This window comes from Euprymna scolopes, chromosome 32 (assembly GCF_053919585.1).
Source record: "Euprymna scolopes isolate OS-2025 chromosome 32, ASM5391958v1, whole genome shotgun sequence".
Lineage (NCBI taxonomy): Eukaryota > Metazoa > Mollusca > Cephalopoda > Sepiida > Sepiolidae > Euprymna > Euprymna scolopes.
The window spans coordinates 83,959,254-83,981,430 of record NC_136513.1 but is presented as its reverse complement, the minus strand read 5'-3'; the positions used below and the strand labels follow the sequence as shown (position 1 = coordinate 83,981,430).

General features: G+C 33.0%; 1 protein-coding gene across 4 annotated transcripts in view; it reads left to right on the top strand.

Moving 5' to 3' along the window:
- LOC145256456 (ectonucleoside triphosphate diphosphohydrolase 5-like) overlaps positions 1-22,177 on the top strand; it is a 110,832-nt gene that overhangs the window by 18,359 nt on the left and 70,296 nt on the right. For all 4 annotated transcript variants that reach the window (XR_013863993.1, XR_013863994.1, XM_080115382.1 and 1 more), the window contains exon 2: positions 5,046-5,350. Coding sequence is in view for 2 of the 4 variants with exons in the window: in XM_080115382.1 (XP_079971508.1) it covers positions 5,050-5,350 (301 nt within the window). In the remaining 2 variants the exon portion in view is untranslated. The remainder of the gene's footprint in view (positions 1-5,045; positions 5,351-22,177) is intronic.

Below are 22,177 nucleotides of genomic sequence, written 5' to 3'. Positions count from 1 at the left end.
AAAAATTATAGGGGGTGGGGTGATTCTCGTACAGTTCCATTAATAAAAGGCTAAATAGAACAGTATACACTTTTTTTTTTTTTTTTTACGGGTTTTGGTGAGTCTGGAGCCACCCTTTAATTGCCATTACTCCCAGGTCCACTCTGACCCGGAGTGGTAGTACCTGTTAGGGTCCCAACTATGGGTTAAATAGAAACCGACTTGAAAACAACAAATATATTCTATTAAAAATATTTTCTTCAAAATCTTTGGATTCGGCATTAAATAACCTGAAAAGGGTTGATATGCCGTAAAACAAAAAACAACCAACCAACTAAAAAACATCTGAAGAAATTTGAATGTTTATATTTTCAAATTTCAATATACAACTCGGTGCATATTTAGGATCACACTTATTTAAAAAACAATAATAAATAAATAAATTATGATGTCTTATTTAACCATGACAGGATATGAATGCTGAGTCTTGTGACTGTATCCCCAATAATTACTGCCTTCCATAGTTGTTGTAATCTCACCTTCTGCATTACATTGCCGTTAGGAATCATCAGGCTAACATGCACGAGATTCATATTTTTTATATACCAACATAGTGTCTAGTTTAGCTAGTAAATAAATCATGTTCATTTTCATTCCCGGCTGCAAATTAGATCTTTCATTAGCCAATGGATGGGCTTTACTCATAGAGGTTCGCTTGTTTCTGACTTCTACTTTCTATTCTAATGTCTTATTTTTAATAAGGAAATGCAAACTATTTTGTGAATGTGTTTAATTAATAACTTATTCCCTAATACTACCTACGTATTGAGTACTGTTGAATACTGAAAATCGACGGGATAGGAATGTGCAGTCTTGTAATTGTATCCCCAGTAATTACTGCCTTCCATAGTTGTTGTCACACCAGCGTTTTGCCCAGCTTATGACACTTATTTAAAATATAAAAAAAATTTATGATGTACTCATAACAAATTTAGGTTCTCCCAGACCTTTTGTCCCCCAATTTTTCGTCTGATTACGGTGTAACGATAATAAAATAAACCATTCATTCAGGTGCCGCTTGTTATGGATTTAGTTGAATACGGTATTAAAAATCACTTTATTGGTACTTATGCACTAATGTTACCGGACTGGCGAGTGTTTTATAACTATTTTGTACTTTCACCTAACAATTGAATAAACAAAAAAGATATTGTAACACTTGAATTTAACTTGAAAATGCTTTTTAAAATGGTACTTTTTAATACTATTTAAACATCATTTTATTTTATATATATATATATATATATATACTAGCATTTCAGCCCGGCGTTGCCCGGGTGTTTGGATGTGTATGTTGAGCAAAAAAAAAAAAAAAAGTGGTAGTAGGAAGGCAGGCTCGAACCCATACAGCAAAGGAGGAAAAGAACGGGGAAAAAACCTGACGTCTTTGCTGTTACGGCCACCGCCAAACCGGAATGACTTATGTTTAAATTAATGCTAGACAATCGAAAGGAGAGGATGACTTTCAAAAATATCAGCGAAAAAAGCGACCCTCCCCCCCCCCGTAGAAAAGTGCCCAGTTGAAGGTGAAGATATTAATGTTTTTAGCCAATTTTTCGATATTTGTCATATGAAAGATCGAACTTTAAAAAGATACTGATCTTGGTAAAATCCATCGCCTCTATTGAAAGTTTAAGGCATACATGCAAACAGACATACATACATACATTTATATATTGGTAACTAAAACTTTTCGACCCAAACTGATGAAAAAGCTTGCCCTATCTCTGAATACCCTTTATGTAAAATTTCAAATATTTAGACCAGAAATTGTCTGAGTAATTTGGAAGAGACCGCAGAGGTCAATTTTTAAAAAACTTTGACCCCTATTATGACCCCTTAAAATTTATTGTTTGGGGCTCAAATGAAGTTATTAAGTTAGATCCATGTCCAAGAAACCTATATCTAAAATTTCACGTGTGTAGACCCAAAATTGTCGGAGGAGTTTGGTTGAGTTCTCAAAGGTCAAATCGTTGAACTTTGACCCCTTAATCGTCAAATTTCTGGCCCAAAACGGATCACATCGATTTTCCCAAATCTCAGTAACTTGTATATCAAATTTCGAGTCTGTAGACTAAAAATTGACAGCGTTATTGTGTAGGGAAATGTACACAGATACACAGACACGTTCACTTTTATAGATATATAGATTGGAGACGTTTTTTTCTGTTTGAAATTTTGTTATTTTTATTTCAATAATTTTATTTTTATAATTTCATAAACATATATTTTTTATAAAAATCCAAATGAAAGAAAACATTTATTTTTATAATTTCATAAGCATATTTTTTATAAAAATCCAAATGAAAGAAAACATTTATTTTTATAATTTCATAAACATATATTTCTTATAAAAATCCAAATGAAAGAAAACATTTATTTTTATAATTTCATAAACATATATTTTTTATAAAAATCCAAATGAAAGAAACATTTATTTTTATAATTTCATAAACATATATTTTTTATAAAAATCCAAATGAAAGAAAACATTTATTTTTATAATTTCATAAACATATATTTTTTATAAAAATCCAAATGAAAGAAAACATTTATTTTTATAATTTTATAAACATATATTTCTTATAAAATTTAAAATAAAATAAAAAATTTTGGTTCCCCGACACAATTCACCCTTGTCCGTTCGTCAGTTCGCACTTTTCTCAATTATTACACCTTGGAATTTTTTAAAATTTTGCACAAACATTAAACATGATATGAGTAAAAAAGTAATAGAACGGATTTTCTGGGTTAAAATGGCTAAAATTGACACTTTTGTGCTTATTAAACAAAAATGATGCCTTGGATTTTTATAAAATTTTCTGAAAAGTTGTAACTAACTGATTTCTATATAATTTTGTTTGTCTATACTTCACAATAACTCTTGAGTGTGCCCCAGGGGCTCTTTTTTATTTCTTAAATTTTGGGTACTTATGCAGTTTAATCAAGACATTAAAAAAATGAAAATATCGAAAAAAGGTTATATTGTACATATTGGTTTTGAACTGAAGATCTCCGAAAATTTTTTTACTTAATTTGATCAAGTCATTTTTTTTGTTTTTTTTACAGCGGAAAAACACGTTTTTACGAAAAGCACGTTGAAGGCAGATATCTTGGATTTTTGAAAATTTTTGTTTGAATTTTAGAAACGCCACGGGGAGATAACTCCACTTAAAGCGCCGACACTCCCTCCCCATCTTTAATACTAGCTTTTCTTCCTAAAAATCGGACCTTTTGCTTGGTATCATAACAAATTGGTTTTTTGCTGTAAAACAAAAACTACTTGATGAAATTAAATGAAATTTTTTTGTCAGAGAACTTCATTCCATAACGGATACGTACAATATAACCTTTTTTCAATATTTTCATTTTTTAATGTCTTGATTAAACTATACAAGTACCAAATGTTGTTATTGAAAGTTCAAATAAGGACTAGTGTATTATTTTTATCTGTATAGTTTTGTTAATTTTATTGTATACTTTTCAATAACGTCCTTTTCTTATGTTTTATTTCGATAAATTGTTTCACATTAGAAATACTGGAAAACAATGAAAGTGAAGATGTGGAAAGCGAGTTCCGCACACAAACGAACACTCAAACACTAACAGGTTACTTTAAGGCAACCACGATTATCGCCCTTTAACTTTGGTAACATCATTCTTTGTCACAAGGGTTGATAAAGCCTACCTTCACAATTGGTTTCTATCATACTCTCTCTTTTCGCTGGACCTTGCAACAATGCAGACCTGATGAAAAACACTTCTTGGTTTGGCAACAGTCAAACCATTCCGAACCGCCGTTCAAACTCTCATGAAAGACTCTTGAGTCTCGTCACGCAAGTAGCATCATTCATACGTCCTTTGTTAAGAACTTTTACAAACTTTAACTTGTATCTATGATGTAAATAAAATTACTTGGTTGTAATTATATTCTCAGTATATTTTGTGTCTTCATTTCTTTGCAAAGGAGACCATGCGACTTCTCTTTAATCTCCTACCTAACAATAGAAGATGATTTCGCCAACTACAAAGGAACTGATTTGCCTTATCACTGCTTACAGTAGCAACTACGCCAGAAGTTAAGAAGTACGTTAGCTGACTATAACCACTTTTCTGTAATTTTTTAATTTTTTTTTTTTAAATAAGTGTAATTTTAAATAAGAACCACATTTTTTTTTTATTAGTTACACATATAGAACATAATTCCAAAATTCTGTTATTGTTTTTCCAATTAGCTTGTATAATGTCAGGCGTTTGTAATTTCTATTGGATTAAGTGTTTGACAATTTTTTTTGTACATAAAATTGAAGGTAGGGTTTAGGGGCATTTGGTCTTTGAATGAAAAAAAGAAGAAGGAAATTAAATGAAGAAAAATATTTCTTCGAACTCCTGCTTTCCCACAACTAAATTCAACTGTAATTTCCACTGTCCATTCTTTCTCTCAGCCGCCGAAAAACTAACTGCCCGTCGTGCTTCCAACTTGTCCTTTTCATGACAGTTTTTGTCCTCTTATGCAAATTAATGCCATATGTATATTACTGAACCTTCTGCAAACGAAGACCTATAATTTCTCTTTCCTTCTCTCATTCCGTCACCCGACAGGATAGAGAGAGGCGCACCCATTTGTGTAAGTCACTTCCTTTATTACTTTCACCACGTAATCAATTTCTCTAATATTCTTGTTTAATTCCGCTACAGTTTTTGGTTTATCTTTGGGCTCCAATTTATTCACATTTATTTTTGTTCACAAAAATGTTTTTTTTTTTTTTTTTTACAAAAACAAAAAAAATCAACAAAATTATATTCTACTCAATCAAATTTCCTAATTTTTGGATACATTATTATTTTCTAGTTGATAATTATGTAAGTAATACAGTTTTTGCTTAAAAGGACATATTTAAAAAAAAAAAAATTATTGATGTAGTCTAACTGCAAACAGACATTATAATTTCTTTTGTTTTATCTTAAAAACTTTTTCTCTACATTTTTTTCCCAATTCTTTGAAGGTAAATGGAAACGGCTTTGTTTTCAACACCAGAAGTTCGGAAACCAGAAAACTTTAGAAGAAAAATGATGCGATTTAGCTTTTTCGATATCCAGGGCAAAATATGGGCAGTCATCCTTGTGGTGCTGGCCATTCTTTTCGTGTTGATGGCTTCCGTTTATAATTGGGCAATTCCTTTACAAGGCAACACCATCTACATGTCCGAACATCATCCTGAAAAATCCAAAAACGTGTATGGAATCATCTTCGATGCTGGAAGCACTGGATCCCGGATCCACATATTTCATTTCTTAGATCATGGACCAGGTGAGTTACACGACAACTTGGATTATCTTGCCTGTCAGTAATCGTGGGGATGGGGATGAAGGTAATGGATTACCTACGAAACTATGGAATACGAAACTATGGAATAGGCTACATTGTCCATTCAATTCATTTAAAAAAATAAAACAACTGCACCCTAATTGATCAGAGTTTATTTTAAAAACACAACAGGAAATTATCTACTGCATTTTTGTTAAATCATAAAACTTATCCTAAAAACAAATAACATTAAAAAATCTCATTAAACAAATGAACATTATGAGTTTATATATATACTAGCAGTTCAGCCCGGCTTTGCTCGGGCCCTATGTACTTTTCATAACTTTATGTGCATATGTATATATATATATTAAAAAGTTTGACTCATGTCCAGGTAACCTACATCTAACATTTCAAGTGTTTAGGCCCAAAATTGGCGGAGACGTTTGGTAGAGTCTGCAAAGGTCAACTCTTTAAATTTTGACCTTTTTAGCAGCCAAATTTTCGCCCAAAAGCTGATTAAAAAGCTTGCTGTATGTCTGAATACCCTTTATGTAAAATTTCAAATGTTAAGACCCAAAATTGGCTGAATAGTTTGCTAGAGACCACAAAGATCAAATCTTTTAAACTTTGACTCCTTGGCAGCCAAATTTTCGGCCCAAAACTGATTAAAATTCTTGCCCTATATCTGAATACACTTTATGTAAAATTTCAAATGAATAGAACAAAAATTGGTTGAGTAATTTGGTAGAGACCGCAGAGGTCAAATTTTTTTAAAACTTTGACTTCAATTTTGACCTCTTAACATTTATTGTTTTGGGCTCAAATCAAATTAAGTTTGATCCATGTCCAAGTAACCTACATCTAAAATTTCAAGTGTTTACACCCAAAACTGGCAGAGGAGTTTGGTAGAGTTTTCAAAGGTCAAATCATTGAACATTGACCCCTTGCAGTCAAATTTCTGTCCGAAAAACGATTAAAAAGATTTTCCCAAATCTCAATACCCCTTGAGTCTGTAGACTGAAAATTGACAGAGTAGTTTGTTAGGGAAATGCACACACACACACACACACACACACACACACACACACACACACACACACACACACACACACACACACAATTTCACTTTTATAGATATATAGATTCAAAGAATGAATTCATAACAAGATAAAGAACTTTTTGTGCTACAAACCTTTGATATACCAATTATCTTATCAGACTTTATTGAATGCTAAATAAGAACAAAAATGCAAATCAACCTAATTGACTATAGTCGGAGTTCGATTTTTAGGGAAAGCATGTTGTTTAAATTTTGATTTTTGAGCGTTTATTCGCAAAAATCGGTAATTTTATTGAGACCAGTGTCGTTAGTTCGTAAGGAGGTCCGTGGATGTGCGTCGTTGATTTACTGACATCGTATTGGATGATTATGCTTCATTAATTCTTTTTGCGGACTGTTATCCTTATCTTCGTAGTTGTTGTTTCGCTATGTTTCAGCCAACTCGTCCTCTGGCCTTCTTCAGATGATTGAAAAAGATCAGTTTTGTTCGTTTTTCTTTTCTCTTTTGAGTTGAGAACCCAAAGCGTAGTGCCGTTGATCCAAAAAGGCGAGACCAATGGAAGCATAGTCGAATTTGATGACACTGTGATGTTTGTTTATGATCATTTTTGGAATCCTTTGAAATGAGGCTCGAGATGCAATGGATAAAGGCGTTGAGTCTCTAAGGTTCCAGGTTAGCATTGCATGAAGATAGCAGTCTCAATCCTATCCAAGCAGACCAGAGGATTAGTTGGTCAAAACGTAGTGACTATGGAAGGCAGTAATTACTGGGGATAATTTACAAGACTCAGCATTCTTATCCTATCTCAGTTAATCACCTGGAGAAACCAGAGGATGAGTTAGCCGAAACACGTGCGACAACAATTATGAAGATGAGGATAACAGTCCACAAAAGAAATCAATGAAGCACACTTGTTTGATTTTTTTCTAAATGAATTAAATTGAATTAAACTGAATGGAATTGAATTACAATTAATTTACAAATAAAAAAACATAACATGTATTTCTCTCACATCTTGAAGTGTGATTGACATGATGGCCATGCTGTAAGAAGCCCGGGATTCAATCACATAACCTGATGTGTGTGAAATAACATAAAATATTTTGATATCCATTGTGTCATTTTTTTTGATGAGTAATTTGTATATTTTTTATTTATTTGTATATTTTTATTTATTTGTATATTTTTATTTATTTGTATATTTTTTATTTATTTATGTATTTTCATTTATTTGTATATATTTTTTTATTTGTATATTTTTATTTATTTGTATATTTTTATTTATATATTTTTGTTTATTTATATATTGTTACTTATTTGTATATTTTTATTTATTTGTATATATTTTGTATGTGTATATTTTTATTTATTTTTATTTATTTGTATATTTTTATTTATTTATATATTTTTATTTATTTGTATATTTTTATTTATGTGTATATTTTTATTTATTTGTATATTTTTATTTATTTATATATTTTTATTTATGTGTATATTTTTTATTTATTTGTATATTTTTATTTATTTGTATATTTTTATTTATGTGTATATTTTTTATTTATTTGTATATTTTTATTTATTTATATATTTTTATTTATGTGTATATTTTTTATTTATTTGTATATTTTTATTTATTTATATATTTTTATTTATTTGTATATTTTTATTTATGTGTATATTTTTTATTTATTTGTATATTTTTATTTATTTGTATATTTTTATTTTTTATATATTTTTATTTATTTATATATTTTTATTTATTTGCGGGCTATTATCCTCATCTCTATAGTTGTTGTTTCACGATGTTTCGGCCAACTATTCCTCTGGCCTTCATCAGGTGATTAACCGTGACGGGATAGGAATGCTGAATCTTCAACTGATTCTTCAGTAATTACTGCCTTCCATAGTTGTTGTCGGGTCATCACAGTTTCTCCTACTAATCCTCTGGCTGACTTTTGGTAGGATTGAAACCGCTATCTTCAGACAATGCTCACCTGGAACTGTAGAGGTTCAACATATCTATCTACGGGCCCCGAAAGGCAATCCAAGTTGGATTTTTTTGATCTTATAAATCCAAGTTTTTTTCTGATCTGAACTTCCATTTTCGGGTCCATACTGAATGGTATATATTAATTTTAATTATTGGAATTATTCTTTAGATGAGTAATTCCTGTGGCCTTTGTCAGGTGGTTAAAAAGAAATATTGATGTCCTTTGTAAAATATAATTACCCTTAGCTCTTATGCAATATAACGACTGTGTTATTGGTGGAATCCTCCAGATAAATGGATGATGTTACCAAGGTATTCTGGTATAATGCGCTTGTTAAATTTTTTTTTTGTTTTGAATGCACATAATCTTTCCTTAAAAACTATAAACGCTCTTCACCAGTGTCTGAGAATCCACTTCCCTTGACCAACATTCACTCGACCACTATATTACAGGGCATTACATGAATGTACCAGTTATTTTTTTAATTTATTAATAGCTTGCAGCCTGGCGTGGCCCTGTCATATAATATGCTTAAACGTGAGTTTAATTTATGCAGATTGCATATGTATTATTATAGAATCAATCCTCTATTGATTCTTATATATTACATAGAATAATTTTCCTGGTGGACGAATTGGCAAAATAAAATATAAAAAAAAATAATGATAATGTTGTTCATCAAATTCTGTCTGTGTTTGTTTACAATATCTGATATTTGGGCTTGACAATGAATGGCCTGGTAAAGTCACCTCTAATTAATGTTTAGTTTTAAAATATGCAAATGAAGAAATGATTTGTGATGATTTTAAATGGTAACACTTCTTTTATCGTAAATTGAACTCATTAATAAGAAAAAATAAAATAAAATTGTGGAGGTACCCCCAGGGTTTAATTGGGGATCATTCGATCTGTAGTTGAATGCTCTACCACTAAGCTATATCTCCAGATTATAATAAATCTGTTTTCTTTTTAAGAAGAAATGATTTGCAAAAATTTTATCATCTCCCTTGGCCGGTATAATGTAAAATATTCCTCTGTGAAAATTTTTCTTTTTTTATCTATAAGAGAGAAACGTTATTTTTAAGATCGGATTTTTTTCTAATTTTCTATAATTATCGGATGAATTTCTGTAGAAAACATATCTAAGAACACTGCCAGACATATAAATTAGCTTTGTATGAAATTTGCAAAAGATGGTCTCCGCCGTTTTGGAACCTATGAGGAACTCTCTCTCTCTCTCTCTCTCTCACACACACACACACACACACACACACACACACACGCTCACACTTACACTCTCACACACACGTACACTAACACACACATTCACACACACTCTTGCACACATACACAGACACACATGCACACACACACTCACACACACACACGGACATACACACACGCACACACACACTCACACTCACACACATGCACTCACACAGACATACACATACACACTCACACACATGCACACACACGCACACACACTCACACATATGCACACACACACACAGACATACACATACACACATGCACACACCCACACGCACACACACAGACATACACATACACACATGCACACACACTCACACACATGCACATACACACACGTACACACACGCACACATACACATACTCACAGACATGCACACAGGCATACACATACACACACGCACACACACTCACTCACACACACATACACACAGATACACAGCCACATGCACACACACACACACTCATACATACACACACACTCACATTCAGACAGACAGACACACACAAAGTGACTTTTATATAATAGCAGAGTAGAAAGATTTTTTGATTGCTTTCTTCATGGATATATTGTTAGATAAATATACTCTTTTGAAATATATTGTTAGATAAATATACTCTTTTGAAATATATTGTTAGATAAATATACTCTTTTGAAATATATTGTTAGATAAATATACTCTTTTGAAATATATTGTTAGATAAATATACTCTTTTGAAATATATTGTTAGATAAATATACTCTTTTGAAATATATTGTTAGATAAATATACTCTTTTGAAATATATTGTTAGATAAATATACTCTTTTGAAATATATTGTTAGATAAATATACTCTTTTGAAATGATCACATCAGTGGTTGGATGGCTACACCCTTTGTTTGCGACAAAGTAGGTACATTTCACCACAGTTTGCTTGATTTATGCTAACTAATAGACTTAAACAAAAACAACAACAAACAAAAAAAGCAATTAAAAGAATTGTTTTTGGCATCAGAAAAAAATGCACCAATTTTTCTGACTCCCATATCTGATTAATCATCCCAACATTATTATTATATGCAAAAACGAAACCTTTTTATGATGAGCATAAGACAAGATTTCCCCGGCTGCATCTAGGTTCGTTTGCCACATTTATGTGTATAGAACATAATTCCATCGATTTTATAAACATTTATTCATGTACATTTCTGATATGTTAACATGTTTCTTCTTTTAGAGGGACGGTTGACCCCCATCGGTACGACGGGTAGGTATGCATCGTCGTTGTTGCATGTTTTGTGTAAAGTATTGGTTTATTGATGTTTGTTGTTCAGTATTTTCCACAGATGCTGCCTTCCCAAAAACCAACTAGATTCCCCCTTGAGATAACCTTTCTTGGGTATATTGAAGGGGTTAGCTATCATTGAGCTTGATCTGTATTAAAATGGGTAACTGTTTAAGAAAACCAAGTGCTGTATGTTGAAAGGCTCTCTGCTTATATGTGTATATGTGCTTATATGCATATGTGTATATGTGTTTATGTGTTTATGTGTATATGTGTTTATGTGTATATGTGTATATGTGTTTATGTGTTTATGTGTATATGTGTTTATGTGTATATGTGTATATGTGTTTATGTGTATATGTGTTTATGTGTTTATGTGTATATGTGTATATGTGCTTATGTGTATATGTGTTTATGTGTATATGTGTATATGTGTTTATGTGTATATGTGTTTATGTGCTTATGTGTTTATGTGTATATGTGTTTATGTGTTTATGTGTATATGTGTTTATGTGTATATGTGTATATGTGTTTATGTGTTTGTATATATGTGCATGTATTATTACAGATTTCACAGTGATTTGCTTGATCTGTTCTTGGCATAATCACCTTAATACACCGGTTCTCTTCAGATCACTGAAGTCAAGCAATGTTGAACCTGGCTAGTACCAAATGGGTGACCATTTGGGAATTCTAGGCGCTGTATGTGCTCTCCGCTTATCTCGACATTTGTTTCTAGTCGTCCTGAACATCCACTTGCCACTGGTATTTAACAACGCCGACTCAGAAGAGGTGTGGTTGGAGATTGCGCGACTCTTGCCACAAAAATTTCACTCTCAGGCGTCCTAACAGTGGGTATCCATAGTCTGTCAAGACTGAAGGAAGCTACCATAGTCTGTCAAGACTGAAGGAAGCTGCATGTATATATGATGCCCCCCCCCTCCCGTCGATTTTGTATGTATAAGCTCCGCCACAACAACCAAGTTGCTCAGAAATCCCTACGGATGATTTGTTTATAGTGGTGAAGTTTATAGTGGTGAAGGCTTTGTGCAGAACCAACCACACTTTTTTTTTCTTCATCGATGCAATGGATGCCACAAGACAGAACATACCTCACGTTTTATGTCAGAGATTTTTCCTTCTGCTTGATGCGTGTGTAAATAAAGACTGAGAGTGCATCTCTCCCAATGAATTAAACGTGTCCTCAGATACCAACCTGGAAATGTCTGTCTCAGTGCAGTCAGTACATATATCGTCTAGCCTTTCCAAATGGTCACCCATCTGGTACTGGCCAGGCTGATCGTTGCTGAACTTCAGTGATCTGGCAAGAACCAGTGTATCAACATGATTGAGCCATATATACATATATATGATGAGAATAATCGAAATAGTATTCCGACAAAATAGAGAAATGAAAAGGAACAAAACGAGTTATGTGTTCATCAAAGTTTCGTCTTTATTTCATCGAGAGGAAGTCTCGAAATAAAGACGAAACGTTGATGAACACATAACACGGTTTGTTCCTTTTTATTTTTCTATACATATATATATGTGTGTGTGTGTATGTGTGTATGTGTATATATATATGTGTGTGTGTGTGTGTATATATATATATGCGTTTGTGTGTGTGTGTGTGTGTGTGTGTGTATAAGCTCCTTAGATCAAGTAGCTTCATGCCTTGTCTAGAGAGATTTCCAAACAAGTAAAAAAAGAAAAAAAAAAAATTAATTAAAGAAACCTATAAAACATCAAATTAATAGGTGAATTAATTTGATCTGCTAACCTTTTGAAAAATCATTCATAAAATTTAAAAGGCATTTTTGGAGCCAGCCACTTCAATATACTCCAATATTTGGTAACTAAAATAAATGCAAGTCTGGTTTCATGCTATGCATACTTGTTGTCACGTGGGAAAGTAATATTTCACGTAATATTGTAAGATGCAAGTTGAATTCCATTGCTCGAAATTATAAATCCGATTTTTTCCTGCAACTCGAATCAAGAGTTATTCCCCCTGAATAAAATGAATCAAGAGTTATTCCCCTTGAATAAAATAACCACGCTGATTTTATATAAAAAACAGTACTTTTATTCTGCCTTATATTTTCTCATCATTTGATCAAAAAGTATCCAGATTTTGCATAGTTTCTGATTCTATGTGCTGTTCGTTTTTTTTTGTTATATTCCCTTTGTGTTGCGCCCACTGCCTCCTCTCATATAATACTCGTTCGTATAATTCCACATTAGCTCTTAAAAGCTCTTCTTACTAACTTTTCCATCATTTAGTTTTGTCTAGTTTTAGTCAGAATTTCAAATTAAAAGACGTTTCTTCTTTACGACTTCTTTCCACCTTTTGACCATAATAACAATCTTCTGATTTACAGTCCTTCTCCCCAAATAAGTTTTTCTTTTATTTTATCATTATTTTTGTTTCAATAATTTTGTTTGCTAGCCAAAGTTGAGTATGCGTATGTGTTGATATTTTTGTATGTACAAGGTTCATTCCTAAACTAATTAACTGATCATTATGAATTTTAGGAACAAAGCTACTAGGTGCATGGGATTGAAATGTTGGCTATATTTAGTTTTATTTAGTTTTATGCAAAGGAGTAAAAAAGGAGATAGGAGTCTTTCGTAAAAAATTCAGATGTGATTTTGAAGAAATTTTAAGAATAAATCTAAAATTTTCTTAATTCTCCAAAATTACCGTTTCTTTAAAATTTGAGTAAAAAAAAGATAATTCCCTTCAATTTGTGACAACTCATTTATTTTTATGTTTTTTTGAAAAAATTAAATGTAAAGAAAATTTAATCTTTTTTCTTTTATAAATGTACAATTGTTTCTTGGCTTTGAAACCTAGTAGATAATGTACTTTTCTCTTCCCTGCAACCCCTGTCTCTGCTTTATTATTATTTTCATGGCAAGAGCTTGTCTGAGCTCCAATCTATGACCTTCATCATGCCCCAATTGAAATGAATGACTCGTCTTGAGGAAGCTCCACGTCTTGACAAACTTCTGGGATTGACCTTCACTCTTGGTCTGAAAAGGAACACATACATCAAATCTGTTGCCAAGATCGTTGGAAAGATAGTTGGATCATTCTACTGCTCCAGTACGTATCTCACTGCTGATGCAATCCTCTTTCTGTGTAAGAGCCAAGTACGTCCTAAAATGAAATACTGTTGCCACATCTGAGCAGGAAGTGTTCGGTACGCCCTATCTTGCCTTGATAAAGTCCAAAAGTGGCTTTGAAACCTAGTAGATAATGCCCTTTTCTCTTCCCTGTAACCTCTGTCTCTGCTCTATTATTATTTTCATGGCAAGAGCTTGTCTGAGCTTCAATCTATGCCCCCCCCCATTGTTAAACTTTCATAAAAAACACTCAACTAGTTACAACCACTATCAACGATTTCCCCCACTCTCTATCTGTGCCTAAATCTAAACGCAGATTCCATGAACAAAGCTTCTTTTCTAGAACTGCCCATCTGTGGAACACTGTTCTGCTGGCCTGATTCCCAACCGACTACAGTGAGGTAGCCTTCAAGTCTAATGTAAACAAGTTCTTGTTGAACCTTCCCCTGAAATAATCAAATTCTACCCAATTTACACCTTTAATGGTTACTATTAGTTTGAGAAGAAAGTTCTTGCGGAGTTTTTAATTGTGATTTCAAATGATGCATTTTCAAATTTTACTTTATATACCATTTTAAAGAGCGCTTTTCACTCTATCTAATCTTTTAAATTACAATCGTTTTAAAACAATTATGTCTTCTTTTCAGAATGTTGAATATAAGATCGAAAAAAGCAAATTTGCACAATTTTCTTATTTCAATTCAAGCTAGGCCCAAAAGTTGCTGAAACAGCTTGTGATATCAACGAAACGTTTGGCCCAGGAACCACTACCATAGCACAATGGTGGTGGTTTAAGAAATTTCATAGCGGTGACAAGATAATGATTGTAGTAGTCATCCATCAGATATTGACAACGATCAATTAAGAGCTTTAGTTAAAGTCAATCCACACGCAACTGTTTGAGAACTTGCGTTTGAATTTTTTTTTTTTTTTTTTTTACACAGTGATCACCACTTATCAAGGCCCGGAAGCCACTCAGGGATAAGGGTTATTGCAAGTACATTACGTTAGTGTGGAGATTTGATGAAGTGTTTACTTAAGGGGGCGGTTCATTAGGAATTTGTTAACGTTGGACTTGAAGACATCCAAGTTGTAGTCAGGTGGGAAGCAGGCAGATGGAACAGAGTTCCACAGGCGTGTAGTTCTAAGAAAGAAGCTTTGTTCATGGAATCCACGTTTTGATTTAGGCACAGATAAAGAGTGGGGGAAATTTTTCACAGTGGATTCGGCTAGACGGGTGTTTTTCGTGAAAGATTGGCGAGGGGGGACCAGAGATTGGAGTTCAGACGTAACGTATACAACGATTTCCAACCACTTTAGAGAGATTGAAAAGACAAAAGTACTTGATAAATGGGTGCCTCATGAATTGAATGACAACCAAAAGAAATGCCGTTATGAAGCGTCATCTTTCTTTCTTTTACACATCAAGAACGACCCGTTTCTCGAACGGGTTGTGACTTGCAATGAAAAGTGGGTTCTTTATGACAACTAGCGATGCTCAGCTCAGTGGTTAGATGCTGATGACGCTGTACGACATTTCCGGAAGCCAGAGTTGCACCAAAAGGAGGTCATGCTGACTGCTTGGTGGTTTGTGATTGGTCTCATCCATTATAGTTTTTTGAATGAAACCAAAACCATTACGGTGGAGAAATACTGTCAACAAATGGATGAAATGCATCAGAAACTTCGACAACAACACCCAGCATTAGTCAACAGAAAAGGCCCAATTCTCCTCCATGACAATGCCCGGTTGCATATTGCTAAACCGACTCTGCAAAAGTTGATTGAATTGGGTTACAAAACTCTGCCTCATACACCATACTCTCCAGACTTCTCACCCACCGACTATCACTTTCTCATGCATCTTGATAACTTTCTGTATTAGAAATGCTTCAGAAACTTGAAATATGAAAAACGCCTTCAGCAACTTAATTGCCACCAGAACGCAAGATTTTTACGTTACTGGCATAAATACACTTGTTTTGCGTTGGAAAAGTGTGTTGATTTTGATGGTGCTTATTTCAATCAATAAATTTTTGTTTGGGCGAAGATATATCCATTAAAAGTTAAAAACTGCAAGAACTTTATTGTCAACCTAATAAGACTTTGTTTTCCAAGTTACCTTAATTGAGGCTACTATTTTCAATGATATGCAATTTACTTTTGAATATTAGTGTTTTTCTGCTTAATGTGCATAATATTGTATGTTGCTATACATATGAAAACGTACCAGTCTGAAAGAAAACAAAACACTAATCAATATGGTAGACTTAATATCTGGTTTTACGTTTTTATTCCACAAAAAGAATCAATGTTGGAAAATTTAGTGAATGAAATTTTGGCTCTAATTTCAAATTGCGTTTATGTCTGTTTTTACAAACCTGAGTTGTTTCATCTCTTATTATGCTCTGAATCATATTAATAAGAGACAAATCTTTTATGAACAGTCAAATAGCACACAAAATGGCAATTTTTTAAATTTGAAATTTGAAGCATTTTTAGTAGATCTCTTTTATGCTATAAATCATATAAAGAAGATTAAGTGTGTTAGCTGTTGAAACGAATCGTATATGAACAGTTCATTATTGCACTTCCGTGTTATTAAAAAATTTTTTTCAAGAGGCAATAGGATTTTATTTATTTTGCTTTTGGTCCAATAGCACACGAGACGACAATTTTTTTTTAATTTTCAAGCTGCTCCCCTATAACAATTATAAGATGCCTCTCCCACCCCCTGTATCCATGACAAATAGCTCCCTACCTGAAAATTCTACCTTCAAACTTCTCGGCCTAACATTTGCAGGCAATATGAACTGAAACAAATACAAAGAGGACATTGCAAAGAAGGTGGGTTCCCTCTATCAAGCTAGAAAAGTACTCACACCTGAGAGTATCCTGTACCTTTACAAAGCGACCATTCGCCCATGTATGGAGTTTTGTTGCCACATCTGGGCTGGTGTATCTACCACTAGTCTCTCCCTCTTAGATAGCATCCAAAAAAGAGTTGCCAATCTATTCGGTCCCACTTTATCAACTAAGCTCCAGCCCCTGTCTCATCGCCGCAACGTTGCATCACTGTGCCTGTTTTACAAATATTTTAAGGGAATGTGTTCTGATGAACTTGTTTCACTTGTACCCCCTCGATGTACATATCCCCAACAAATCTGCTTAGCAATAAGATCTCACCCTTCACTGTTGTTGTTCCTAAATGCCAGAAAGCTTTCTATTCTAATTAAATAGTTTCTTCCATCAAACAGCTAGTCTTTGGAATTCCCTTTCTGCTGCCTGCTTTCCTAGCTGTACTGATATGCAGAAGTTTAAATGTAACATAAACAAATATCTTGTTACTCTTTCCTAGACATGGCCCCAAATAGTAGCCCCTTACGTTCAAGTGACGATATGCTTTGTAAGGGGTGAACATGAGTAAAAAACCCCAAAAAACTTTGAACAGTCATAAATCCCTAACTAACTGTGCTAGCAAAATAAATTTGATACCAGTATTTGTTTGAGAAGATCTATGTGTCCACATTAAAAGTTTTTAGACACAATGTGAATGAAATTTTGTCTTGGGACACTTATTAATAACAATTATCAGGTGAAAAGGACGCTTTTTGCCTACATACAAATTTAGTGAAAATTCAAGAAATATCAATTTTTACGGTCAGTTAGACGATAGCATAAAGAATTTTTTTTTCGATCCCCACGAATTATCCATCATCTTCTTTCAGTGACAGAAACTGCTGTTTATCTCTCTCATTAACTAGTAACAGATGGCTCATTGGGTAGTGACATCTAATTGTAAAGATTATCATAGAGCCTAGGATATTTAAATTACCTGGTTACAGTTGTTTTGAGAGGCCACCATTCTAGGTATGACCTTTTCTTTTCAAAGAGGTGGGTGGGGTAATGTAATATTGTTTCATTGTTAATGTTTTGTTTGTTAATTAACATATGAACTGGAATAGATACATTGAGAGCATTGCCAAGGCTGCTGCAAGGAAGGTTGGCTCCCTCTACCGTGCTAGAAAACTACTTACGCCTGACAGTATCCTATACCTCTATAAGGCAACCATTCGCCCATGTATGGAGTACTGTTGTCACATCTGGGCTGGTGCATCTGCTTCTTGTCTCTCACTCCTGGACAGGGTTCAAAAGAGAGTCGCCAACCTGATAGGTCCTGAACTGTCATCTAGGCTTCAGCCTCTGTCCCATCGACGAGATGTTGCATCCCTCTGCCTGTTCTACAAATACTTCAATGGTGAATGCTCTGACGAACTGCAAACACTTGTATCTCCCCGACGTAACTACCCCCGACAAACCCGACAAGCTACTAAGTCTCATCCCTTTACAGTAGAGATCCCTAGGTGCAAGAAAGCCTTTTACTCCAATAGTTTCTTCCCCAGAACTGCGGGTCTTTGGAACTCCTTTCCGGGATTCTGCTTTCCCAACTGCAATGATATGCAGAAGTTCAAGTGTAATGTTAACAAACATCTTTCTACTCATCTCCCTTCATAATGACCTCGCTAATTAAGTCCCTGATAGTAGCCCCGTGCTTCAAAGTGGCACTGTGCCTTGTTTGGGGTGAAAATTGAATTAAAAAAAAAAAAAAAAATTCATTATTTTTTTTTAATTAAAAATAAAGATGACAAACTGATGGATTAATGCTGATTTAAAAACATTAATTAACATTGTTTCATTGTTCATATTTTGTTTGTTGATTTACGTTTTATTTTGATAAAAATGATAATTACAAATTGGTTGATTAATTTATAATTAATAAACATGTAAAAAATATCTTGTATTTATTATAAACAAAATCTTATTCGACAACTAACGTTGCTAACTGGGTTTTAACTTTGAAGTATTATTTTTTACACCAACTGGCTTTGTCTGGAGTAGTTTCCATAAAATAAAAAAGATAAAAAATAAGTTATGTACATTTTTAGTATCCCAAATTCTTTTTTCATTAATTAATTTTGCGCTTAATAAAACCTAGTTATCCCCCTTGCATTTTTAACCCTATCTGCAAACCTAGTTATCTCCCTTACATTTTAAACAAAACCTTTCAGTAGTTCTATAAGCCGAATAAGATTGGCAACCACTGCCCTAGGTGTATTAGAATTTTGGGGGAATTTTTGACACCCCTAACAGAAAACTGCGAATAAAATATAAAAAAACTCGTAATTTCTCTTTTTAAAGTGGGTTGTTTATTTTCTGCATGGAATATACTTCCAAAATAAACTATTAAAGTTGTTTAAAAAATAATAGCAATATTATTTTTTATTAAAAAAAAACAAAAACAGTGTTTACAAAGCGCCAGTCAACCAGCCATTTTTTATACGTATGAAATCAATGAAATTTTACGAGTGAAATATTTTTCAGTTTTTAAACTTTAAAAATCTATCAAAATTTTTCTATCAGTTCAATTTTTACGATATTTTCAGGGTCAATGTGAAATTTTATGCTCTTTCTAATGAACCAAATATAATATTTTAGACAAACGTTTTTTTTTAAATTCACCCCCCCCATTTTAAAATGTCTGTTAAAATTTAAATTGATTTGCTCATCAAAGTTTTATATATCACAAATTGAAGATAAAAGATCAATAAATAAAATATTCTAATTTAAAACAAATAATAAAAAAGAAGTGTTTTTTGGAAATTTACCTGTAAAGTCCAAAGTATAAAGCCTTTTTTTTTAAAACCACGTTGATTTTTTTTTTAAATGAAAACTCCTGTTATGCTTATATCGTCAAGTAAATACCGGACGCTGATGGCAATTTTTTCTTTTTTATTCAATGTTTTCTTTTTTTTTTGGATATTAAAAAAAAATTCACTCGATACAGTAGAAATAAGATATAATAATCAAAAATTCGTGTATTTCATTAAGAGAATTAAAAAAAAAAATCAGTCAACTGGATTTTTTGTTTAATGGCAAAAACTTATAAGCGAATGTGTGCTTTTTTCAACTATGGAGGCCCCCAAATACTAATTTTGGTTAACAGCACGCAATAAAAAGAGATATTAATTCTGGTGTTTATAAATCACCGTAAGATAATCGCGAAAAAAATCTCCCTTTATTTGAACCGTCAGTAAATCTGAGTTCGCGTTTTGTTTGGAATCCTTGTTTAAAAAAGTATTTTATTTAAAAAGGACATGGAATATAAGTATAAATATGGATAAATTCTTAACAATGAACAATGGAAGTACACATTGAATAGAATTTTTTATAGGTAAGTGATTTTTTGGAATTTATATATATTTTTTATAATTAAACTAAGTAAAATTTCGTTGATTTTCTTTAAATCTTTTTTAAGGAAACCCGATTAAAAAAAACAAATATTGCATAATTTGCGATTAAACTTTTTTTTTTTTAAATTTGGTCTTTGCTCGTTTAATTGAAAAAAAAATTAGTGTTTGAATTACATTTTTCAAGTAGTTATAAGCTTCGAAAGATAGTAAGTTGATTTATTCAAGTTCATATACAGCATTTTTGATGGCCGATTCTGATACACCTACCCTGCACACTTTGAAGTGTATTGCCTAATGTATAAAATCCACTACGGCTGTCTGTTTGTCTGTCTCAAATTTTTTAAAGTGCATCTTCCCTAAGGTGCAAGGTCGCAGAGCGGTGGAAGGCGAGTCCAATAAAAACTCAAAAAAAAAAAAAAACATAGCATCAGACGATTGAGAACAGTTTGTGAATGGGCAAAAAAAAAAAAAAAAAAAATGTTGTCATTCAGCCCTTGAAAATTTTTTTTTTTAGACCAAAGTCAAGAATTGTTGATTTTTGTTTTTGTTTTCTTTTAATGTTTTTGCTCACCAACCAAAACAATATTTTTTCAGCTGTCATTTTGTCAATAGCCCAAATGGAAAAAAACAAAAACAAAAAAAAAACAGAAACGAAAGAGAAAAAACATGGAAAATGAAATTAAAGCAGAATAACTAAATAGAAAAATACGTCAAGTGGCTCTTAGTTTCAGTAGCCTTGTGGCTTCACTTTCTCACATTATATGAGGGATGTTTCATACTAAGAGTTAAGAGTTGCTGTTATCTAAGTTAGAACCTAGCCACCTCACACTTACCATTGGTTACTTATTGATTTTGAAGTAGTATGTGGGCCTCGTGTTTAACAGCCATGACAAGTAGGCATTTCTTTATTTTTGTTTTCTATTATATAAAAATGAAAATGTGTGTGTGTGTGTGTGTGTGTGTGCGCGCTTTTTTTGTGTGTCCAGTAAAGGCTTTTTTGGAGGGAGCACTCGGGGGGGGGGTCACTAATTTTTACAACTTTTTATATACTCCCTAGATTATAATATCTACAATTTATGAAAAGAAGGTTATGTCTATCTTTTATTTGAGCAACTTTTATTTTATAAAATTCATGCTATCCTGTGTTCCTGTGTGTTTGTCTGGCTTTTTAGTATTAATAAAGTGAAACTAATTAAAAACAAAGTCAGTTTGTTGGCTTTTCCGCCAGGGACGTCCAGAAAGCAATGAGCTTGGATCAATGCAGGGAAAACCCGTCATATCAGACAATTGCTATTCATTTGGACACTCCCCTTTTTATGGGGAGCTGGTTCATCTTGGGGGAAAAAAAAAAACTGGCTTGCAGCCAAAGTTAAGTGCTGGATTTAATTCCCCTATGGCATGATGTTTCACCTCATTAAATTTACGCACTCGTGTGAGCTCATTCACTTAACATTTTAATTGTTTAATTTCAACCATTCTCAACTCTTCTGCTTGCAGTAAGTTATCAGGCTATCACTTTCTTTTCCACCCTCGCCTCAAGGCTTTGGGTTCGAGCTTACTTACCTACCAAAACATTTTTCCCTACATATACACACCAACAAATACCTGGGCAATACCGAGCATCCCCGCTAGTCTTAAATAAGGGCAAGTCTAAATAAGAACTCAAGTAGGGTTGTTGTGTAGCGGGGGTTATCGACAAGATGCTGTGTAGCGGATATATATTGAGACACATATAACGGGGGACTCAGAACAGGAATAGATACATTGAGAGCATTGCCAAGGCTGCTGCAAGGAAGGTTGGCTCCCTCTACCATGCTAGAAAACTACTTATGCCTGCCAGTATCCTATACCTC